The following is a 25,534-nucleotide window of genomic DNA, read 5'->3' as shown; positions in this document are numbered from 1 at the left end:
AGGCGAGCAGTGTTACACTTCAATAAGTATCGGGTGTATGCGGAGATAACAGAATGAGTGGAACTGGACAGTTAATGTTATTGAGTCGTTTTGATTTGTTTTTCAGTTCTCTTTTAGTATCAATCTGTAGTTGCAAGGTTTAACCCTTTTATACTTTTAAAATCAAATAATTTGTGTTCTTGTTGGAACTATGACGAAAATTATTGATACAATTTCAATACATTTTGCCACTCTTTTGTTTTGGTTAACTTGTCACAAATTTTAAATCACAACCTACAAAAAATTTTCAAATTTAAGTGTTTGGTTCAAATATATAACTATAAGCTGATAGCAGTACTTGAATAGTTGGATGTGTTTACGGACTATAGCCTTGAGACTATAAAACGCGCTCTTTAGTGATGCATAAATATCATAAATGGTTTCCTATCAAGTATTTAGTCATAGTTATGGAATAACTGTATTCTATGACAATAAAATAACCTGGCATTGGTAAGTTTATGAGATCTCAACTCCATTCATGTACATCAACATTAAACTGTTGAAGTGCTGATTCAGCCTTGGCTTTTTTGGCGAATAGTCTTAGATTTCTTCTTTCTTCGCAACTCTGTAAGCGGGAAAGACTAAAAATAAGACACTGTCATTTATCATAACTACCTGATGTCTTAGGAATGTCTTAGCACCAGCATTGCCATTCGCATTCATTATTTTACTACTTTTAGTATTTGCAAGTACTACTTTACCGTTATTTTACAGTGTTTTTTATTTTCAGAGTGTTTTTTATAATAGGCGGTATTGTACCCAAGCCTGGGTTATCGTTTTGCCATGGTTACCATGGTTACTAACCATGTTGGCGATATTGTTTGGTTGTGGCTAGGTGTGCAAAGTCACGTTCAAGGCTCAGTACTTGGGGTGAAATGTTGTCGAATCAAATTATCGAGTAAGCAGTAGATAGATAGTGATTTAAGATCAAAAGCGCTTAAAGTGGCCCATATATTGGTAAATGTTGGTAAATGCGAAGATATGAAAAGTGATCACCCATTTGAATCATTAATCATCGAGCAAGCAAAATATATGAACGTATTTCTTCTTTCCGTAAGAAAATTATTGATCATTATTTCAGAAAATTGCAGAAGATTTAGTCAATTCGAGTAATTGTTAATGGGGATTGGAGAAACTAACGTTCACCCGAAATATAATAATTATGAAAATTGTCTTCGTAACTGAATCTGAATCATGGGACAATGTGTCTTATTTCGACTAATTCGAAGATCTATTTTAGGACATCTATTTTTATCATGTCACATTAAAAGAGCCTACAGTTGCAATAAGACGACATTATTAACTTCTGATCTTATCGAAGGCGCCCAGATCTGTCGGAGCATGGAGTGGTATTACATGGTTGAGCTGATCGTCGTGGCTACATTCCTCGGCATAACGGTTGTTGGAGGCAGTTTTGTAATCGTGACTCAGATCAGGAAACCCTACGTTGCATCCTCCAAGGTTTGTACCCAGTTAAACTATAAATAATACCCAAACTTAGTCTTACTGTACTAACAGTTCTTCCTTAGTTACATATTATTACTTGTTCACTCAGTGTCAAACATACAGCCATTTTTATTTATTTCCACTTACTGTAAGTCAGTGAATAGCTTGAATTAAAAAATTATTAATCACGTGACCATGCTAAATCATTGATCTATCAGTGACTTATATATAATTAATATCCGATATTGTGTTGAAGAATATCTTTACATTCTTCAGCTGAGTCCGTTGATAATTCAACTGTTCGTTTCGGCAGAGGTCATGGTAATGTTGGGTACTTTTCTCATCGCAGCACTTGCCGAGAACAATCAATTATATGTAAGTTTTATTGTTTCTTTGTCTCACATCTAGGTGTGATAGCACGTGGGTAGCAGTGGCACTAGCAGTGCAGTGGCGACGCACTCTGTGCGTAGCAGTTCGTGCAATATGGGACAGACAATGATTTCTTATATTAAGCAGTAAATCATACCGTTTAATGAGGAAGTGAACCACTTGATCCTCACAACTCACCCTCACCACTTGATCCTCACAACTCACCCTCACCACTTGAACCTTACACTCACCCTCCATCAGTTGCACCGGCACGTGTGTATGCTAAATGATGCCATAGTAACAATTGGACTACCGGTAAACTCCACCACACTCCTCCTGGCTGCTCTAGATAGGCTTCTTCTTATCTACAGACCCCTTCGGTATCACCAACTCACCAGAAAACAGGTACCTTTCATATATTCTTCATAAAGATTCGGAAATAGAATTTTTCTTATGCTAGGCAGGGTTCAGTGGGTAACAACGCCAGACTTCTAGAAAAGTATACAAATGCTATTGCTTCGCGGGTGGCGTGATTTCAACGGGCACCATTGATTTTGGGAAGCAGCATCCTTAAACATATTTACTGTGCTCCCCAGCTACTACATTCGTTCAAATCATATTACTGTTTCTCCCAGGATACATAACATGAAGACTTTATTGTTGTAACTTGTATGGAAAGCATTAATAAACTCTACCAATAATTTTCACACCTTCTCAGGCGACGATACCATGTGTATTTGTGTCGCTGTTCATAGCTCTGTTATCGTGGTGCTGGAAACTGGCAACTCGGTATAGGTTCGCAATAAACATGGAATATATGTCCTTCATGGGGATGTGCCATGTTAACCTGAAGCACTGCTATCACCCGGACACTTCCGTCCCGGAGGTGTCGGAGACAGTTGGGATTGAGGAGAATGGGACACAGAATGGGACACAGAGTGGCAATGAGACTATCATATCGTCCCCTCTTCTTGATGGGTAATCACTCTCTTGTAAACTTTAGAAGTTAGAACACTGTAGAAGAATTGATATTTGTAATACTGACTGTATGGCTATTTGCTTCAGATATTGTTCAGCGTATCTTTTCCAACTTGATTAATTATAACTTTATTTTCGGGTAATTGCAACTAATATACGAAATACAATTAATAAAAGACAAGTATACATTTTTCCCCAGAACGGTTAGCGATTCAAAAGATCTGGAATGTGCTCGCCTGATCAGCTACGCTGAGCTCAACGATATTTCGTTTGGGCTAACCGTTTACTTGCCTGTCATTGTCACTTTGTGTATCTTCGTAGGATCTTACAACAAGTTCACCGAGGTATTACATAAACATCTGAGTTGGCAAACCAATCGACAAGATCTACTTTAAATTATATTATGTTCTTTAAACTTACATTTTGATTCTGAAATTTTACGTGTTACAAAATAAATAACAAGAAATTACGTTTAACTCATCAATGTCCTTTATAAGCGTTGCGCTGAATCCATCGAGAACGGGAACCGAAGAAGATCAACACTTTTCGGTAGGCAGACCATCTCTGAATCGATTATCTTTGGAAACAAATCTGTTTGGTAAGAAAAGCTGGACAACTGATTGAGTTTATCATTAACAAATTAATCCTAATTCCCACAATTTGCACAAATATGTTTCTTATTCTTAGACCGCTTGTAACTACTGTAATCTGTATCACAATCTGTGGTTAACCAATGGAGGAACAAGCGATACATTCGAAGTAATGCGATAGCTTAAACTAAAAGCTTTTAACTTTAGTAACTATCAAATTTCCACGATCTACTGGTGCATCTAAATGACTCGGTAATAAAGCTGCTGTTTTAGTCGTCAACTCTGAACTTACCGCCGTATCCTACTTTATTTCAGGCTTGGTGGCTCAAACGGTTTTGGTGAATCCAGTAGGAAAAGGAAAAAGACTCAAAACGAAACAATCGAATTAAAAGATTTTCGACCCAAATCTGAGGCATCGATGAAATTGAACTCCATAAGGGGAGTTAAACGGAAAGTTTCCTGGACCTCCAAAGCTCTAGATGGAAATGGAACAGTCGCTGACGCCGTTAGAGATGAAAAGGAGACCCTTGCTACTCCCAGATCGGTCAATCTGTTCCAAGAAGGTCCTTCCGTATCGGTCAGTTTAAAATTCTGTAAAACACTATTTATTTTTGGTATTTCCACTCAATCCTACCACATGGGCGGTCATCAAGGTAATGCCATTTAATTAAATGTGGTGACATAAGATAAGAGAACTCCTGAAAGCAATGAGGATGTACAAGCGTCACTATTTCTGTTATCATTGTCTAGTTCTGTACAAATATTTTTATGACGTTGATTTCGACAGACTTAATTCCTCGACCTTTCACATATTACCTCTGTATTTGCCCCTCTTCCTAGTTGATAATCCTTATCACCTCAGGCAAGTATGCTGGTAGAGAACATGCCTAATCTCAGCAGATTACCCTCACGAGTCATCGAGCGGTCATTCGAGGACAATGAGGAGGTGGAGAAGAGCAGGTTAAAGAAACTCCGAAGCCCATGAGAAAGTTCTCAAATAGCATAACCAGGCACCAGTTGGCAACTACCCGGTGTTTCATGGTCACTACCGCCATCACCTTCGTCCTTCTAACTGTCTACCTTGGGGTTGACATTGCTTTCAAAAAGAACACAGGGATGTCAGAAAAACCGTGGTTCGCTATGTCCATTTGCTTAGTTTCCATAAGTTTTGCTGACTTTATAGTGATGGCGATATTTAACTCTTATGTGAGAAAGGACATGATGTGCCTGTTCAGATTCTGCTGCCGATAACTATACCAGAGCCAGGTAAAAATTACGATACAAATCCAAAATGATGAAGAAGAGTAATGAATGAGTAGCAATAATGAATAAGAATAGCGTAGAAACGAGTAATATATCTAGAACCAGTTGCTGCATTTGGCTATGCTATAAATGGATGTTCTTAGATGTTAGAAAGGGCAGAAATGAATTATCTGGCGTGTTAACATTAGCGTGTTAACATTATCCTCATCAAGAATTTTGATGACAGGAATCATGGAATATGACTTGACCATGTGTGTCCACTACCCAGTACCCAGTCAGCAAATCCTTGTTCTCTGCTATGTTTATTATAATACGTTGTTTATTGTTGGGCTGTACTTTATTTAAGAGCTGTTTATACATATTTTAGAGGTAACTGCTTTTACTATTTGAACCTAACAAAATTGTCTTGATTAGATCTCAGGACATGTGTATTTTAATATTCTTGCTTGGTGTTCCCGTGAATGTAATATTATGGTTGATCATCGAGCATGCATATTGCATATCCAACCGGATATTATCCAACTATCAGTTAAGACTTCTGGGCGAGAAATTCAAAACAGTGCGCGCCGGTAAAATGCGCGCTATTTCAGCTGAAAAGTTGAACTTTTAATGAGTTAACTCAACCGTAACCATGGCAACCATGGAAACAACTAGCAATCCAACGCTAGCGGAATCTGTCATTTGTGGCTCACTTCTAATTTTGGAACTCCAACTAAGCAGACAAAGCACTTAAAATGAACGTTCATATGATACAAATAATTTGCTATTTACAAAATCGTGTGATATAAATAAAATCTTACGTCCATCGAGGCTCAGGCCTAAAACCTACACAAAATCCCAGATTTATCATTTTGGCCGCTTTCTGATTGACTTCAAGTTCTTCCTTTCTTTTGGCTTACTGCCTTTATTCAACGCTCATGGAATATTTTCTTTGAAAATTGTCTCTATGCTTTTTGAGCCTGTTTTAAATTAAAACCACCCCCAGTAAAACGATTGACACTCTCTTGTCTTTGAGAAGAAATGAGAGGCGGGATCATTCCACCAGCCATGTGTCTCTCACGCTCCCTAAAATATTAAATCACATGTCAATATTCAGTGTTTACGATTTCAATAAACTAAATCACATCATAAACGTACAAACTTCTAGTTGAACAGAATAATGTATGTATTTTAAGAGTAATCATAATTATAAGGATCTTACTTGAGGTTTCTCTCCTTTCGTTTCTGCATGTAGTATTTGTTCTTTGCATCGTGCAATTCACGGACCAGTGTTTCGATTTCATATCTGTACTCAGCGTTTTGTGCTTCACACATGTTCAATTCGGAACTCATTGCCTGAATGGCGATCACATTAAAGCGATGACTCATGTTTAAAACACAGAACAAATTGCCTAACAGAGAACAAATTGCAGAATAAATTGAATGTAAATTTCAAACATCGAGTGCCCAGTGCCCACCGATTCTTTACTAACGGATTATCGAAGATAATATATCAGGGCTACTCTCCAAATTAATAGAATGCAGTACTCATAACTAGTAGCCAGGATTTTATTGGGGGATTTGTTAGCTATTTCGGTCATTTTTTGGTCAGTTTTTGGTCATTTTTGGCCAAAAACGACTTTTTCAGCCCCGGCTTTAATAACGTCATTACGTAAGATATACATAAGCATTAAGCGTCTGTTGGCGCTTAAATTTGAATAAAAGAAAATTCACCTTCATCTGCTTGGTCTTCTCTTTGAGACTCTGCTGATAAATCTGGAGTTGTTCTGCCACTTCAGGACCAGGCTGTCTGGCTAATATTTGCTTCAAATCAATGTACAATTTCTCCTTTTCTTGGATTGCCATCTCCTTCGATACAACCTGTACATGACGAACCATCAGAAAACATGCTTGCGAATGTGCTACTACTTCTAAAGCTTTTTTTAAACATTGAATTAAGCAACATTGCCTTCAATACTTAACAGTATATGGTATAGGAGCAATAAACAGGGCAACAATCTAACGAGCCAAACCTCCTCAGTCTTGCTAATGAGTCGCCTCTGAAGGGTTTGTATTTTCTGGATCATCTCGTAAGTGGAAGGATCACTGCCCTCCAATTTCCTCCATCGGTGAATGTTCATTGGATTCTCCAGCTCCTCCTCGAGAGCCTTGCAGCGGGTTCGCTCCCGTAACAACTCCCTCTGTACGTGGAACAACTCACGTCTGAGGGGTATATTAGTTAGCAGGTATTTGGCTTACGATTTATTTCAGCAAGTAAAGCAAATCAAAATCATATATTATAATAATATTTACAATAATTGTAATTGTGAAAGGCCTAAAAAGTAAAATGGCCGATGACTAAGCTATGCAATGGGATAAGAGATAAACCAAGGTTACCTTAGCTCGTCAACATTAGCAACACTCTTGAGCAGGATGTTCTTCTCCCGTCTTAGTTTCTTGACCTCGAGTTTGAGGAGTCTTATATCCTCGAGCCTCTGTCTATACTGGATCTCACCCTTGTTCAGAGTACTCTGTTGAATCTTTATCTTCTCGTACAGCAGGGCTAACTCGTCATTTCGCCTGATCAGCTGTGTGCCCAGGATATCCCTCTCGTTGATTACTTGGTCAAGTTCCTTCTTCTGGCGCAAGCGCTCAGCATCAGCTGACATGATTATTTTGTGTTGTTTTCCGTTTTCTGCTTCAAGTTCCCCGCATCGTTGGCGCATGTGCTCAACTTCTTGTCTCATTCGAGCAAGTTCAGCCTGAAATTCAAAGTTTTGATCAAGATCTATGAATTCTTCCTTGCATCATGAAATAATTCGTAAAAAATAAGGCAATCGAGTTGATAAAATTCATGATTTACTATTTACAAACAATACAGTACCTTGAGTTGCTCCTTATGTTTTTCCACGTCCTGGTGATCTAATCGTTCCTTTAATAGAGCAGTATCCTTTGCAGATATCTCCTCCTTCAACTGATCTATCTGGTGATTCATAATCTTCAGTTTCCTCTTCATTTCTAATATCTCGTCTTGAGATTCGATCAAGTTCTTGCTGTACAAGTTCCTGTCACTCCTTACGGCCTCGTAGAGGTTCTGTTGTTGTTTCAATTTGGTTTCTGCTTCGGCGATTTTCTTCTTGTAATCAAAGATCTGCATTTCCCTGATTTTGACCTCTTCCATTGCACCTGATAATTTAATCTTCGTCAGCTTAAAATAATTTCAACATCCTTTAACAATAGTTCTCTGAGAATTATCAACTTTCAAACTATCAATGATCTATGCTCTATATCAAGGGAGAATCAGATATTGATAAATTAGAGCTAGTAAAGCGTAGACTCTAAAATTCCCCCAACTAACCCAAGCACTTCTGCGTCATCTCTGATGCTTCGTTGATGTATCTGTCTCTCTCCTTCTCCAGCTGGTAGATCAGTTTCCTCTGTTTCTGAGCCTCCTCCTTGTAATTCTGTATCTCATGTTCCAGGTTCTTCTTGCTCTGCTCGTGCAGTTTGACGATATCCTGCTGTTTGGTTGTGTCGGCTGCTGTTTTCAGCATCTTCTTGTTGAGGAGCTCCTTCTCTCGGGTCAACTCGTCTATCTTCTTTCTGTCAATCTCTGCGTTCTTCTTCATCGCCTCTAACTCTGCAAATAAAACCGATCAGGATCAACCATTTTTCTTCATTTTGTTTAAAATTGGCACTGTTGCAAAACGGATGAATAGAACCTAAGAATCATAAATTAAGCCACTTGAGTCGGCATCGCGTTTTAAAACTAAAAGAAGATTAACTAGACCAATACCTCTCTCGAGACCGATGATATTAGACTTAAGAGTTTCCTTATCCTGTTCGATCTCTGACTTGTGATCCTCCACCCCTCTTAGCTTCCTCTGGATAGTTTCCCTCAGTTTGGCAAGTTTCATGTTCTCTTGTCGCAGTGTGTTGATCTCTTCTTCCTTCAACTTCAGCTCAGAGTTTTTCTCGTGATTCTCGTTTGTCAAGATGTTTACTTGAATCATCTGCTGCTCATTTTCTTGCTGAGTTTTTAGGATTCTCCCATTCAGCAAATCGTTGTCCTTCATTGCACGCTCGTTTGCAATCTGTAGCATGTAAAATTTAAGGACAGAAAGCCAAAATATTACAAATGTAACCAATAAGGAAACATCAATCATATACATACTACTCAATGGTGATAACTGTGAAATTTCATGTAGGTGCATGCCAAGGGATGACATTTATTAATGCTAAGATCAAATTACATCTATAATTGTAGTCAATTAATTTAACAATCTTAATTTTATCTCAAGGAAAAAGTTTACAACCGTGACAGCTTATCAGCTGAGGATAATTTTCTGAGAGAAATGTTTCGGCTGTATTTGCCAGAGTAGTTCCCTCCGGTCTGGGTCCGGTAAAAATTACCTATACTTTTTTCGAAGTGAGAATGTAAGGAAATCAAAATTTTAATTATTTTAGTTTATATTTTAGTTTATTAATAACCTTTTGCTCCTTCAGATTGGCTTCCAATCTAGAACATTCTTCTTGTAACTTTTGTAATGTCGACTGTTTATTTTTAATCTCGATGTTTTTACTCTCGAGATCCAGCCGTGCAGTCTTCAGTTCGCGATCAAGTTTATCACGCTTGCGTCCCTCACGCTGCGCCTCGTGCGTTCTGACGTTGATGTCCTCTTTGAGTTCTTGAATCTTGACATCAGCCTCTCTCTTCTCAGATTCCGCTTTAGCCTGAAAAATAGCAAATCTGAGATATAATTCCAATGGTATCCTCAAAACTAAATGAAATTTAATCGTATGATTCAATGTAATCAGTATTACGAACTATTCCTGTTGTTTTAGCTAACCTGAGGTTGAATTATTACTGGATAAAAATTGTTATTTTTCCGTTAATAATGAAGCTGACCTGTTTAGTTGCTGCCTCGACCAGACTCTGTCTTAACTCTACGATCTCTGTCAACTTCTCATCTCGATCTTTAGTCAACTCCTCTTTTATCTTCAAAAGCTCGTTTACACTGCAAATCAAAATAATACGTCATTGCTGAGATCTTATTATAAACCATGTGGCTAAAACCTGCCACTGTTGCACATCTATCCGAAAATATGTATACTAGTAAAAATTAAAAAACACGTAACGTTTTTCGATTTAATTGTTTAGTTTGAGTTTGATTCTTATACTATAAGTATATTGTAATTTTGTGAAGATGACCCTCACCTGTGTTCCTGTCCCATGGTTAAACCTGCTCCCTGCTCAACAAGTTTACTAAGATTAGCGATCTCTAGTTTTAGAGATTGGATTGTTTCCCGAGCACGAGCTTCTTTCTCGGCAGCAGCATCAACCATCTTCCATGCCTTCTCTATCTCCTGTTAGTGCAAGAAGTTTGTGAATTGTTCATCGAAATATAGGATACAGAATCAAAAGAACAGAATTATTTACACACTTATATCCATTGCTCACGTATATTGAATACAGTGTGCTTCAAATTCTACGGAAATTCAAGTTCTTTAAGTCTAAACAAACCTTTTTGAGGGAGGCGATGGTACCCTGATCTTCCTGCGACAGTTTCAGAGCAGTTGAAACTTTAGCAGCATTTGCTACAATCTCAGCATTGAGTTCACGACACTTCTGTGTCAGTCTCTTTTCACCCTCGTAGCTCTTCTTGAGGGCTTTGTGAAGCTTCTCATACTCTGCTCTGAACCTCTCCAGAGACTTGTCTCCCATCAGCTCAGTGAGCACCTGGCGATAGCATGATGTGCAACAAAATGAATACTTCTAATGTATAATATGATGATGAAATGAAAGTGTACATAATCTTTCGAATGAAAATCGGAACGGTTAAATGCTAGGACAAACCTCCTGAAAATCACGCTCCAAAGCATCGAAGGCATTTTCCTCAATGGCTGGTTTATCAACCGACTTCTGTTGTGTCTGAAAAAATAGGATACTTTAGTATAATTTTACATTTTTTATTCTAATAAAGATATATACAGATTGGAATCTTTGCTTTGAAATAGCAAAACTATAAAAAATACAGACAAAAATAAAGTGAACACATTGGTAGAACTTACTACGCCTGCGTGATCACTCATTTTGTTAGATGTCGCTCGTTTGTTTCCTGTCTCATGAACGATGCTATTGAATGAGTTGTTTAGTAATAGTATAATAGAATTCTTGAAGACCAGACAGCTTTAAACACTGAAAACTTTCACTAGACAAAAAATTGCTTATTTGGGACTAAAGGAAACTTCATGCGAGCATTCTCAAAACGAAAATGGTCAGAATTTTGTTTTATTTTGCTTGATATATCTTTTGGGATCATATTGAAACTAACACCATTAATATAGTCTGAAAAGGTTTTCTAAGGTCGTTCTCGATACCAATGCAATGGCCATAGCATGGTTGCCAGAAACGGAGTTTGGTCCTGTATACAGTAGACATGTTTTACAAAACGAAGTCGTCGTGTCTTTATGGTATCTTTCACCATGCCGGTGGAATATTTCCGTAAAGAACGGAGTTAGGTGTGTTTGATTTCCACGAGATGCCAAAGACCCTTTGTAGCATTCTTGTATAGACCCTGTCTAGTGCTCTAGTGTCAGCTTTCTTATAGGGTCAGTTTCAGACGAATCAAGCATAAATGACATCGCCATGTCTGAAGTGGTTTGTAAATGGGCCATTGTTAGCCCCAAGCGATTTGTTCCCTCATTCCTACCACTCAGCATTGCCTACTGTAAAGTATACATTTTTCTAAGACAATAGAGAAACTGGCCTTATCTCACTAAAATTCAACCACTTGCCATTAAATAATAAAAATACAACCAAACAAAGTTTTTTAAATAATTATATACATCACCAAAGAATATTTCCTCAGGTTTACTTCTAGTTAACTAATTCGTGGTTTAAGCTCTTATTTTATTTATGATTAAAGGAATGTAAAATAAAACTTATTTCAGTTTGAAAACTTATTGTTTCATTCTTCAGGATCCACGTTTTGCGCCATACAGAAGAACGGGTTCTACTGTGGTTCTAAAAATCTTGGTCTTGATCTTCGTAGACAAGTCAGATTTCTCGAAAGTAGAAAGTCTAGACTCTGCAGTCAGCCTTTCCTTGCATTGATGTCTCTGCTAGTTGAAGCTAAGAATTTAAAGTCATGTACTTCTTCTAGAGCTTTTTCATTGACAAATACTCTCTCATCACAATTGCGCCCTGGCTCTGTTTGTGGGCAAGCATTTTTTGCTGTTTAGCAGTGTTGAAAAAAAGAATAATTTTTTTTAAATGTTGGAGCATGATTTTGTACCGATCTTATGAATGTTTAACAGGTGATACTCGTAAAATATTTGTTTCAAATTTGTTTCAGGACCGTAAAATGCGGTGGCTGGTTGCCTCAACGATAGCTATAGGAGGTATTCTACTTAAGCTTGAGTATGAAATGTTGTATAAAACCGGGGATCATGCAATCAGTACTGGACGTGACGTTGGGGTGGTGGGTCACTTTTTCTTTCAAAACACAGTTAGTACTTTTGTACTAAATGTTGGGTCTGCTGCTCATTTCCTCGAAAAACAGTTAGTACATGGTACTAAGGAGGGTGTCCAATCCCAAAAACCCATTTTACTTCAAATTTCAATTTAGGGAATGGGTTGAATTTTTTGAATTTTTTCCCTTTTATTGTCTGAACGAAATCTCTTCTATCGACAAAAACAAGCAGAAATATGCCAGGAGCTTGAGTCAACACCACTGGCAAAGTTGATGTTCCAACTAGCTGCCGAGAAAGGGGCAAGTGCTTGGTTAACAGCACTACCTTTAAAAGAGTTTGGATATCTGATGAATAAACAACAGTTCTCAGACGCAATAGCTCTCAGTTACAACCTGAACTTAAAGGACTGCCCTAAGACATGTACATATGGCCAGAAATACTCAGCAAACCATGCGCTCATCTGCAAACTCGGTGGATATGTGTCACTGCGACACAACTCGCTGAGAGACACCTTTGCAGAACTAATGAGAACTGTGAAATGCAAGGATGTGCAGACTGAGCCAGTCCTTCTTCCAGTTGATGGTCTAGAGTTACCAAAGGGATCAGTCCTAGGAGACCAAGCTAGGCTGGACATTTCTGCAAGATCGATTTGGAATGCTTCAGAGAGGGCATTTTTTGATGTAAGGGTATTTCATGCCCCAGCCCCCTCCAATGCAAGCAAATCGATCCCAGCGATCTACCAGTCCCATGAAAATGAGAAAAAGCGATGTTACAACGCAAGGGTTCTTGAAGTGGAGAAAGGAAGCTTCACACCTTTAGTTTTTTCGACTTCTGGTGGAATGGGTGGTGAAGCTGAAAGACTGGTTAAGAAGCTGGCCAGTAAGATGGAGTACCACACTGGCTAGAGGTACTCGGATGCTGTAGGATACATTAGAAAGCGCCTTCGCTTTGAAATCCTAAGAACAACAGTGATTTCTCTCCGTGGAGACAGAGGTGTGAGAAAAAACATTGTTGATATAAACAGTCTAGATCTCAACTTGGAGCCACAAGGCCAAGGGTAATTTTTGATTGTTTAGAAAACTTTTTTTTTATTCTTAAAAGGGTAGATTTTATATAGGGGCACTGCTATATTATGTGTATATTGTTTGAATAATAAGTTTTCATTTGTTGCATTAATTACAACGATATTTTTAAAGATTCAATAAAATCTGTTTAAAAATTTTTAGTAATAATTGACGTAAACATGTAATGTGCTTAAATCACATCTAGCGAGTTACTAATAAAAAAAAATGCTTGTGGGTATCTTATTTTATGTACCAAGACACAGTTAGTACCGCAAAAGCGGGCAAAAGGGGTACGTGTCTTAATTATTATTGGATAAATGATAAACGGTTAGCTAGTAGTAGTACCGCGAAGCACAAAGGGTTCACATAACCATGTGTATACGCGTACTGTGTGACGTGCTTGTTTCACAAGCGAGAGGGCTCTGGTTAGAGCAACACAAAGGGGTGGGTGGGTTTTTTGAAATTACACTTATAGTCGACGTCACATCCAAAACTTAGTACCTGATCCATACACCACAACCTATTGTAGGATACAAGGATACAAGGATACAAGGATACAAAAGTGATAATTACTTTATTGAGTACACAATAGTTGTAATTCTGAAATAATTTAAGTAATGTTTTGGGGATGGAAATTGAATTTTTCCCTAACTGATGAGTAGAGCAAACAGTCAATCAATACGTGACTTTCGTCCTCAATAGGCTTGAGCCCTTTGCTGAAAAAGCAGTAGGTGCACCAACGTTCTTCTCTTGGTACAAGGGGGCTTCGCATATGCCCCTTTCGATGTAGAGGTTGTGGCAGCTGATACGAAACCTTGTCAGACTTTTTCGAACATCAGGTATTTTGATAATTCGTAGATATGCCTTTGGTTCGAAATCATGTTTAATTAAGTTATAGAATTCTTCTTTTGGTGATATTCAATATTGTATGATATGCGCCTATCTGATTAGAGCAATATGATGGATTCACTTGCCATACGTTGTATGACCTGCCGCGCACGAGTGCGCGGCTCCCCTGTATCGTAGAAACTCTACCGTGAAGCGACAGTGGGGGTCACCACGTGATACAAAGATTCACCTATAACCATATGCTTTCGCGCCACTTCAGGCGCGCGCTACTGCAAGCGCAAGGGCTCTGGATAGAGCAATATGTTGGACGTCTGTGGAAATTAATGGGTTAGTGCATTATAATGCAATGGATAATTTCAAATTTGAAGGTACATATGACATTTTTCCAATGAGCATGAAAATTTTCCAGGTTCATGGAATGCACAAAAATTAATAAAAATTAACATTCTCCTAAAAGTGCTCAGAACGGTTTAAAACTGGCCGGAAAGCGTTTAGATTGTTCCTTGTCATACGTTGTATTAGGTAGTGCGCCATCGACAGTGAGCCGCGCGTGCCGACTGTAGGATGGTTTTTTAGCGCTAATTTCGGCCAGCACAATTTTATTCAAACAAATAAATATTAAGTATCCTTCCCGACCTCCGATTGCAACAAAAATTGGTAAGCTTACTCATAGACTTACAAGGAAAGTGTCCGAAAAGTTTAAAGCATATCCAACCATCAGACATTATGTTACAGCTAAAAGCAGCGTATTTTGCCCCATTTTTATCACTATATCAGGAAAGAAAAATTTTTAGGAAAGAAAAATTTTTATTTACCACAAATAATCAATACATAATGTTATATTCATAAATAAATTCATATTTCAATTTCAAACACATATACAGTACGCCGCGCACACAGCCACAATTTAAAATTGTTCAGAAATTCGTAGGTCAGCTGTAGGCGCCGCGCACAGGATCTATTTAATTGTTAACTTACAATTACATGTCACATTTCTTAATTACTAGAGCCAAAATTTCAGAAGCAAAATAATTTAAAAGATATTTCTGTCGTTTACTCAGTACAGGCCGTGAGCACTGCGATCTAATTAATATAATAATGGAGAGATTCCAAAAAACCGCGCGCTCGTTATTTATTGTGATTAAATTGAGTGCGCGCCACTGTGAACAGCAGTACCGCTCAAGCATGAATTAGTACTGAGCGGTACGCAGTTCTGCGTGAGGCGTAGACATTTGTAGCACACGTTTCATTCAACTAATCCATTAATCCATGTGACATGTACAATGTAATTATATTAAAGCAAAAAGAATATTAATTTTAGTAATAATTGACGTAAACATATGTGTTTAAATAACATCTATAATCTAGCGAGTTACTAATACCGTTCGCGTTTGTTTGTATTCTTGATTATATATCTTTACACTAGCCTATATTATGATGGAGATATACATTATATAATTGCTCCAATATTCAACACTGCTAAATGTTATGTCCTGCCTAATTTAGCCACCATAGGTATTAAGTCTAGTCCTAAAAACACAGTATCTTAAAATACTCGGCAATTCCCAGACATTCCATCTTCTATTTCTTGGTTAATTATAGAATCTTGGTTGATTCTATAATTCTCTTGGTTGATTCTATTGTCGTATATTGTCGGATTAAATTATATGTATTTGAATTTGATTCTTACCTAAAGACGTCACCTGACCGTCCTGCAACCCATACTTCCAAACAGATAACCTTTTTACCTTGGAAACCTGAGAATGCCGCAGAGATAACACTAAATGAGCCTGATCCTACAAGAAGATAACCACAGACTGGGGGACGCCGTACTCACACTATATAACGGCTCGTCGCAGCAAGTCAAATGGGGGGATTTTCCGCAGCTCTCGGATATGCTGACGCTTGCTCACACTTCCTAATACCAGAGCTACCCCTACCCCTACCAATCCCTAAATGACTAATACCCTCGGTGACTCCTTCCCCCTAAGGATCCGTGTCTCATATATTTCCTAAAAGGTACGTCTGAGAGCTCGGGATCCCAATATAGATATTTATATGTAAAGTGCGTCGTCATATTTAGGTAGTCATCTTACGTTAGTTATTAAAGTGCGTCGGCACATTTAGGTAGTTATCTTACATCAGTTATTATACGTTATAATGTTATCGTTCCCTCATTTCAGGATTCGTTCCAAACCTACTATCTTCCTGACTTATAAGTCGCCATAGCCTTTAATCCTCATAGTTGGTTGTCACTCAAGCTGCCCGATTATCTCTTCGTCCACCTTCGTCTACCTCGATGTCATGATCCTCCCTACTTCCTACGTATTTGACGCCATCGTTGATTGGACATTTAAATAATTTTACCTGATATTACTACTTTTACGTTTTGTTGATATTGCATTATTATATTAAACTGATTACTACTATTAGTTCCATTTCGTTGCAACACCTATATACTCGTCTTTACTGCATCAACAACCAATTACAAATTAAACATCTAAACCTAAATTGAATCCTTAGAATACTTTCTGCATTTCCGGAGTCGTAGTTCGAACCCCGTCCCGTTAATTAACCTAATACTAGGCCACAACTACACCATTAGAATTAAAGGCATCGGCACTGACTCATGATTAAGGAGCCCTTATAAACTAAATAATAAATTGTAAGTCAGGCCGTGACTGAGACCGTGATTCAATGGAATATTCCTTGCAGCCGGGCCTGAGTACACAACATCTGTACTCAGCCGTTCTACCGCACCGTACAGCCCCATATAGACAATTAAGAAAGCGAACATCTCCATAATTAATATTAATCTTAAGTAACCAGGCACAGTAAACTCCACACCCTAACATAACTGTACATAAACGCATAATTAAAATAAACCCGGTCATAACATGTGGAGCCCTAAGCGCGACTCTGGAATTGCAAGGTATAAATCCCCGTCAAATTTAACTACGGTTGTTGATGAAGTAAAATGTTTTATTAATAGGTATAGGCCACCTCAAGCTTCATGTCATTGTTATCGTGCTTACGTTTGACAGCTAGTAAATAACTAGCTCATATATTTTTTTCTAAATCTCAATTTCGTTATTGTATATTGTGTAAGCCATCTCAAGCTTATCGAAACCGAGTGCCTTACATTGATAGCAGTTTATACCAACTGTTCCTGCGAACAGGATCATAAGTATACCACAATTAACTTAATATCCATCTCATTGCCTATAGCGGCTAGTAAGCCGTAACAGTTTGTTTATAGCGGCTAGTAAGCCGTAACAGTTTGTACCAACTGTCCATAGAATTGTGATCGTAATTCGTTTACAATTTTAAACAAATCGTGTTGGGGACCAACAAAAAAAAAAAAAAAAAAAAGCTGGAAGAGACACCAAACCTTAGTTTGCTTGTTTTGTTAGTGCACCGTTAGTGCAATTTATTTATTTACATTGATAGTAGTTGTTGCAGTCATCGCCATAAAATTATGAAGTCACAGCAGAGAAGTAGGTTGAAGAGATAATTGTTTAGTGTAGAAGTTGAAAAGTTATTATGAGATATCGTACGGGTAAGTTGTGATAATATATACGGCCGTATAATTGGGTAAAGATGGGAATGATGAGAGGAGATGTATGAATATGATAAAGTTGAGAAGATTACGGGATATTATGAGATGTTGAAATGTGAGACAATTATATTATGGGGAGATGTATTAAACTGCAGTATAAATTATTAGCCGGCTAAGGGATACGGGGTTCAGAAGATGTTGTGAAGTATTGGGAGGAGGTGCTATAATGGTTGTTGACAAGGTGTTAGTTTTAATTAGTAGATGGGCTTCTTATCTGTTATTTGAGTGTTGTGATACCACCAAAAGCGCGCTTGGTGATTAGAAACACTTCGGATTCAGTACGACCCTTCGAACTTTGAAACTAAGATTGGCAACATGATTTAGCGTAATAGGGTATGCGGACGTGAAGAAAAGAAGATATTTGAAGTATGATGATACAGAGGGAGATTTGATAAAGGGTTTGTTGTTTAAAAATAAAGATGATTTAGCGTAATAGGGTATGCGGACGTGAAGAAAAGAAGATATTTGAAGTATGATGATACAGAGGGAGATTTGATAAAGGGTTTGTTGTTTAAAAATAAAGATGATTTAGTGTAATAGGGTATGCGGACGTGAAGAAAAGAAGATATTTGAAGTATGATGATACAGAGGGAGATTTGATAAAGGGTTTGTTGTTTAAAAATAAAGATGATTTAGTGTAATAGGGTATGCGGACGTGAAGAAAAGAAGATATTTGAAGTATGATGATACAGAGGGAGATTTGATAAAGGGTTGTTGTTTAAAAATAAAGATGATTTAGTGTAATAGGGTATGCGGACGTGAAGAAGAGAAGATATTTGAAATGAGATGAGACAGAAATGAGTTGATAAAGAAGTAATGTTGTTAAAGTTGGCATGGTGGAATCATGCTGGGAAATAAGAGATACAAATTTTGTTGAGTTTGGGATAATTTACGTTGTGAAATATGGCTGGTGGCTGCACATTAATTACCGCATAAGGCATTCAGGAAAACTTTTGATTATGAATAAACTGAAATTAATTCGGCCTAAACAATTATCTAGAACTTAAAGAACATCACTTAATAGCTTAATTATAACCGTAACACACATTTATATTCTCTTGCCACATCGTTTGCTACTCTTTTGATGATTTGAATTTTTATTAAACCTTGATTAATAGTTATATTTTGTAAATAATAAGTCGCTAACGTAATTAAACTATTAGTATTAGGATTTTATTTTCCTCTTAGACTTCGAGTATGTGTTATTCGCTGTCTTTGCGTGCCTTAAAACAGTTAACTTCCGTAATGTCGTCTAATCATTGATAATACCCCAGCAAGTTGTTACACCGACTCTTATAAGGCCCGACCTGCTGAGAAAGTTCATTCGCCAGCAGTCTTTTGTTAATTCATAAATCCTGGGACGATACCCCAACATGCTTTACAGTTCAGCGACAGCCAGTCTTCTAAATGCTGATTTTCAATTTGTGATAGCAAACAGTTAGACATGATTCCTATGGCCGATTGTCTAAATCTATGCAACAATTTCACTACCACTTCCAAAAGAGCAGTGTTCTCTTATTTTCAACTAACACAATGTATTGGAAACCTCCGAAATAGTGACGTATACATCTCCTCACCTTCAGGCCTCCTAGTTCGCACACTATCAACAACAATCAAAATAGTATATGACCAGCCAAAACACCAGCTAGACCTTTATGTGTCGGCACTGATGAAAACCGTTGCAACCCCAGAATCCGGCGCTATGTTCATACCCTGGCATAAAAACATATCTGCTGTAACATTTTCGAAGGCCGTGGTATATTCCCCTATAAATGCTAACCACAAAGTTCAGCTAACGGTATCCTCTGATGAAAGAGCCGCTAGGCTCGACCTCTACTCACTCTTTTCAATACCCTCAGAAGGCACTATACGGATTACGCAATTATTGGAAGAGCACCAGCAGCGACTTCAAAATTTAGAAAATGGGGTAAAACCAACGGTTAACTCTGTCAAAGAGTGGGCCACACAAGCCTTTACCCTCCCAACATGGCTTCGAATTATCATTTATGCAGCTTTTGCTATAGGGACATTGACTATTTGTCACTTGTTGTTCAAAACATTCGAAAAATGTTTCTGAAATCCAATCGCCCAGACATCAACCAATATGAACACCTAAACAGGCCGGCCCGTTTAATAGACAATACCCTGTACCCTAGATTGTCGCAGATCGGTGGGTCATCCCAATCGGGACCACCACCCCCAATTGCAAGGTCCCCCTCGGTAGTTAACATAATGTTCCCTCACCCTACCGTGCCTGGCTATCCAACCGCTCCGCTACCACCTACAGAGTAAGTACAGGTAAATATAAAAATTTAAAACAAAATATATAAAAATGATTACAAAACAAAATACAAAGATAAGTTTTATTAATTGTGTAAATCTATATGTTTATTTAATTCAAACAAATACTCAAGCGCAAATCACTCATCAAATCCTTAAAGTAGTTTTAGCAGATGTTTTAATTTTAAAATAAGATTAGATTAAAGCATATTCATTTTAAGTAATGCCATAAATTTTTATTCAAAGTGTTCGGCTCTTGTTATTTAGATGTGAGTAACTTTTCATACTAGAAATATATCTTTAAACACTATTGTGTGAACTGCAATCGAGTTGACTGCAGTTGGGTTGAGTGTAATAGAGATGGCTATGTGTCCATACTCTTTATTACTGTTATTATTATTATATGTTGTTATTTAGATGTTGTAATTTAGATGGGTTTTTAAAAAATAAAAACTAGGCTGCTAGTTAGCTTCAATTTCAAGGTGGAATGCCTGGTGAGCGTGGGACCGCTCAAAAAGAAACCGAATGATGTTATGTCCTGCCTAATTTAGCCACCATAGGTATTAAGTCTAGTCCTAAAAACACAGTATCTTAAAATACTCGGCAATTCCCAGACATTCCATCTTCTATTTCTTGGTTAATTATAGAATCTTGGTTGATTCTATAATTCTCTTGGTTGATTCTATTGTCGTATATTGTCGGATTAAATTATATGTATTTGAATTTGATTCTTACCTAAAGACGTCACCTGACCGTCCTGCAACCCATACTTCCAAACAGATAACCTTTTTACCTTGGAAACCTGAGAATGCCGCAGAGATAACACTAAATGAGCCTGATCCTACAAGAAGATAACCACAGACTGGGGGACGCCGTACTCACACTATATAACGGCTCGTCGCAGCAAGTCAAATGGGGGGATTTTCCGCAGCTCTCGGATATGCTGACGCTTGCTCACACTTCCTAATACCAGAGCTACCCCTACCCCTACCAATCCCTAAATGACTAATACCCTCGGTGACTCCTTCCCCCTAAGGATCCGTGTCTCATATATTTCCTAAAAGGTACGTCTGAGAGCTCGGGATCCCAATATAGATATTTATATGTAAAGTGCGTCGTCATATTTAGGTAGTCATCTTACGTTAGTTATTAAAGTGCGTCGGCACATTTAGGTAGTTATCTTACATCAGTTATTATACGTTATAATGTTATCGTTCCCTCATTTCAGGATTCGTTCCAAACCTACTATCTTCCTGACTTATAAGTCGCCATAGCCTTTAATCCTCATAGTTGGTTGTCACTCAAGCTGCCCGATTATCTCTTCGTCCACCTTCGTCTACCTCGATGTCATGATCCTCCCTACTTCCTACGTATTTGACGCCATCGTTGATTGGACATTTAAATAATTTTACCTGATATTACTACTTTTACGTTTTGTTGATATTGCATTATTATATTAAACTGATTACTACTATTAGTTCCATTTCGTTGCAACACCTATATACTCGTCTTTACTGCATCAACAACCAATTACAAATTAAACATCTAAACCTAAATTGAATCCTTAGAATACTTTCTGCATTTCCGGAGTCGTAGTTCGAACCCCGTCCCGTTAATTAACCTAATACTAGGCCACAACTACACCATTAGAATTAAAGGCATCGGCACTGACTCATGATTAAGGAGCCCTTATAAACTAAATAATAAATTGTAAGTCAGGCCGTGACTGAGACCGTGATTCAATGGAATATTCCTTGCAGCCGGGCCTGAGTACACAACATCTGTACTCAGCCGTTCTACCGCACCGTACAGCCCCATATAGACAATTAAGAAAGCGAACATCTCCATAATTAATATTAATCTTAAGTAACCAGGCACAGTAAACTCCACACCCTAACATAACTGTACATAAACGCATAATTAAAATAAACCCGGTCATAACACTAAACAACAAATACCTACTCGCCCATCGATGAAGCAGTCGCCAAAACAAAGCTCAAAGTTAATATATCTTCGTACTTCGTTTTGGAAACTGTAGAATTCCAATAAATAATTAGTGTTTCAATCGTGTATTCGATGGGCAAGCACTCGCCACTTGAGGCCGAGACAAACGGCACCAACTCCGCCCCGCAACCGTGAAGTAAGGCGGGGCGGTGGTGTGCGCCGTTTATACGGCCCACAGCACGAGACATTTTGAGCTCCAAGACTTAAGACTATAAAAGTCCCGAATTAAACGTAGCGACTTACCATCGTCAGCCGTCAAAAATTTAGAATTTGTATGTTATAAACTCTACACCTGCTATCAGTCTAACATGTAATTTAGTTTGTTATTGGCTAAATTTTCAACTCGATTAAGCGATGCAGACGGATGAACTAGGCTTCTCCTCCGTCAAAAACACAATGAGAGGGGATTGTGGAAGGACACGAACACTATTCGTTAACTCGTACCCCGGGTACCCCCTAGAACTGTGTCCCATCAGTGATCAGAGAGAGCCCATCACCCGTCAGATCGAAAACAGTGTTTTAGTTTTGATATATGCTGTACCAATTACAATAAATGGTAAGTCAAGGCTGACGTTGGTAGCAAAGTATAAAGTGACACGTCACAACAAAATAACCACTACACACTACACACACTATACGCTATAATATATAACTATTGTACACAGTACACAGTATAACTAAAATATGAAATATAAACAAGTTACAAGAGACAAAAGAGTTTACAGAAGAGTTTTACATCGGCTCAGCACCGCCAGGACATTGGCTATACACGTGGGTCAATTAGTTTGATTTGGTATGGTTCGACCGGGAAAGTGGTCGAAATTAGTGCTCTTAATGAGTCATCACTGTCGTCTGAATATTAGAGCGGGAACTTCCCAAGTTTCGGCCGACAACGCGCGCGCGCGCATAGCATCGGCGCGCAATGCTATGCGCGCGCGTTTCAATATTGCTGAGTCATTCGGCGGTTGCGCTCAGCGTAACTTGGAAATGAGTTGTATGTTGTTTACCTAAATTCAAGCATGGTATTCATAGATAAGCTTGTCAGTCAGTAAGTGCTTAAGTGGGAATAACAGGCAAATGAATATCACTTCATAATCAGAATTCAGTGAAATTTCTGTCACACCACTCAGTTCCATACCGGTTTTGAGCTCTTAGAAGTGACTGTTTAAGTAAATTCTTGACAGATCCGCATGTGGAGGTGAAATTTAACGGGCCAACTTTACGGAATTCGTTCCACAGCCATGCAGATTTATAAATAAATTGATTAGTTGGAGAGGGTGTAATGAACAGATTATCTTTCCTATTTGATATGTTGAATAAGTAGTATAACGAAATTGGTACTCGTGACTTAATGATCTTAAAAAGTTCCATTAAACAACGGTATCGGTACAGGTTCTCTGTAACAAGTAATTCATGTTTTGTGAATAGAGGCTTAGTACGTGGACTCTTTAACATAGAATTCAGATCCTAGACGTTGAGAATTAATTGGTCTTGCTCTAGCACATGTCTTGAATTTGTCTACATAAGCTTCATAGTCTCCAAATAGAATCCTGATACACTTCTTTTGAGTAATAAATAGTGGTTTTAACTGATTATTGGGAATACCTCCCCAGACAGAAATAGCATAACCTAGGTGTGATTCAAAGAGAGAATGATATATTTGTTTATATAGTGATTCTGGTAAGCATTTCTTAATACGGTAGATACGTCCACAAGCAATTCTTAGTTTCTTGTTGAGGGATGATATATCAACTCTGATATCCACCAAATTTTTTGGACAGTTGTGAAAGCCCTATTGGAAGGTCGTCGCCAATTTTCAGAAGGATCTCATGCAATGAACTGAAGATATATCCAAATAATACGACAAAAATCAACGAATTTGGTCAAATTTGGTCAAATTACGCGACTTTTACAGCTAATTTTGCTTCAAAAGCCGCGCACCATCAAATATGGCACCTAGGCAAAACTCACTGATCTTTCCAAAAAGGTATGACAAATTTGGTATTGTGAAATTTCTCACAGTCTCTAGAAAACAATGGTACAAAAATTTTAAAAATCCGAGCAAGTTTATTTTTATGGTGCACCCCTTGTATCACGTTGCGACCCCCACGGTCGTTTCACTATGTCGTTACGACGATACAGGGGGAGCCGCGCACTTCGTGCGCGGCGGGTCATACAACGTATGACAATGCACCCCCTAGTTGTATGACCCGCCGCGCACTTGTGCGCGGCTCCCAGTCCCCTGTATCGTCAGGTTGACGGATGTTACTCGTCGAAATTTCTTCGAAGTAACGCGCGCCGCTTTCTTCTCGAAATGTGGCAAGTGCTACGAAGTAGTGCGCGCCAGGCCAAATCATTAACAATGATCAAATGTAACCAATGTTCTAAAATGTTCCAATTTTATCCCAATAACTCATTCACCAGCCTACCTCCGTTCATCAGCACCGTGATTGCAGCGCGATGCATTACCAATTACTGTGCCGCGCCGCGCACTCAATGAGGCTTCTCACAGCGGCGAGATGCGATACTGTGCCGCGATGCGATACTGTGCCGCGCCGAGCTAGCTGAGATGAATTGACATCGTCAATTAAGCACCGTGACTTGCTCTATCCAGAGCCCTTGTGCTTGCAGTAGCGCGCACCCGTTGCCCGTGAAACAAGCGCGCCCGCAGTGGCGCGAAAGCACATGTGACATGGTTAGGCAAACACCGTGTCCATCATGGTCACGGCGCTTGTCATACGTTGTATGACCCGCTGCGCACGAAGTGCTAGGCTCCCCTGTATCGTCAGGACGACCGTGGGTGAAACGACCGGCCGTGGGTGTCACAACGTGATACAATTAACACGGCGCGAGATGCGCGCATTTTAAAATGGTGGGAACACATTTTAATTGCCATTGTACATTGTACTTGTAGTGCATAGTGGAGTGTTGTCGTACGTTGTATTTGTAGGTTTATAACCTACCAGGACGCGCGCCGAGTTGGACTCGTCGACGGTCTAATATATGGAACAGGTATTTTACGAGTCTAGTATCACTCGTTAAACGTTGTATGACCCGCCTCGCACGAGTGCGCGGCTCCCCCTGTAACCTTCCAGGACTGAGGACGCGCGCTGAGTTGGACTCGCTATTTGGAACAATTATTTTACGAGTATCACCTTCACATAGCCATGTGTATACGCGTACTGCGTGACGCGCTTGTTTCACAAGGCGGTCGCGCGCTACTGCAAGCGAGAGGTCTCTGGTTAGAGCAAAATGATATTACCACCCGTTTAGTTCACATACACAGTATGTCATTCACTGATACTCGTAAAATATCTGTTCCAACTCGGCGCGCGTCTTGTCATACTGCATACGAGTGCGCGGCTCTCCTGTACTATCGTAGAAACTCTACTATAGTGAAGCGACAGTGGGGGTCACCACGTGATACAACGCGCGTCCTGCGGTAGGTTATAAATCGAACCTACAAATCTGAACAAGAAAAATTACTTTATATTTTATAACTATCTGTGATCTTGATTCACGATGTCAATCCTTCGCATTTCGCTGATCTGCATACGTGGTTGCGAGAAGATGCGCGA

At 38.7% G+C, this 25,534-nt stretch overlaps 3 protein-coding genes across 4 annotated transcripts in view; 2 read left to right on the top strand and 1 right to left on the bottom strand.

Annotated features, from left to right (window-relative positions):
- The first annotated feature begins 1,380 nt into the window (after nt 1–1,380).
- LOC134825934 (uncharacterized) lies at nt 1,381–4,407 on the top strand. Its single transcript, XM_063838132.1, has 6 exons — nt 1,381–1,500; nt 2,573–2,832; nt 3,032–3,176; nt 3,330–3,430; nt 3,738–3,999; nt 4,285–4,407. Exons 1-6 carry the CDS (start codon nt 1,381–1,383, stop codon nt 4,405–4,407), a joined length of 1,011 nt encoding a protein of 336 aa, XP_063694202.1.
- A 1,007-nt stretch (nt 4,408–5,414) lies between these two features.
- The window catches only part of LOC134817255 (cilia- and flagella-associated protein 58-like), a 67,899-nt gene continuing 47,779 nt past the window's right edge, over nt 5,415–25,534 (bottom strand). For both annotated transcript variants that reach the window (XM_063826398.1, XM_063826405.1), the window contains exons 2-15: nt 10,737–10,802; nt 10,522–10,596; nt 10,189–10,404; nt 9,883–10,031; nt 9,574–9,682; nt 9,156–9,398; nt 8,461–8,758; nt 8,023–8,304; nt 7,549–7,850; nt 7,062–7,426; nt 6,698–6,887; nt 6,399–6,545; nt 5,887–6,020; nt 5,415–5,750 (exon numbers count right to left, since the gene is read on the bottom strand). In XM_063826398.1, the coding sequence (XP_063682468.1) occupies nt 5,630–5,750; nt 5,887–6,020; nt 6,399–6,545; nt 6,698–6,887; nt 7,062–7,426; nt 7,549–7,850; nt 8,023–8,304; nt 8,461–8,758; nt 9,156–9,398; nt 9,574–9,682; nt 9,883–10,031; nt 10,189–10,404; nt 10,522–10,596; nt 10,737–10,757 (2,652 nt within the window). In that variant the 5' untranslated portion in view covers nt 10,758–10,802 and the 3' untranslated portion in view covers nt 5,415–5,629. The remainder of the gene's footprint in view (nt 5,751–5,886; nt 6,021–6,398; nt 6,546–6,697; nt 6,888–7,061; nt 7,427–7,548; nt 7,851–8,022; nt 8,305–8,460; nt 8,759–9,155; nt 9,399–9,573; nt 9,683–9,882; nt 10,032–10,188; nt 10,405–10,521; nt 10,597–10,736; nt 10,803–25,534) is intronic.
- LOC134817291 (double-stranded RNA-specific adenosine deaminase-like) overlaps nt 22,094–25,534 on the top strand; it is a 536,580-nt gene continuing 533,139 nt past the window's right edge. The window contains exon 1 of the mRNA XM_063826435.1: nt 22,094–22,512. Within this exon, the coding sequence (XP_063682505.1) occupies nt 22,311–22,512 (202 nt within the window). The 5' untranslated portion in view covers nt 22,094–22,310. The remainder of the gene's footprint in view (nt 22,513–25,534) is intronic.

Source organism: Bolinopsis microptera, chromosome 1, assembly GCF_026151205.1.
Source record: "Bolinopsis microptera isolate Bmic1 chromosome 1, MBARI_Bmic_1.0, whole genome shotgun sequence".
NCBI classification, from domain to species: domain Eukaryota; kingdom Metazoa; phylum Ctenophora; class Tentaculata; order Lobata; family Bolinopsidae; genus Bolinopsis; species Bolinopsis microptera.
The sequence above is the reverse complement of the archived record's forward strand: the minus strand, read 5'-3'. Positions and strand labels throughout refer to the sequence as shown.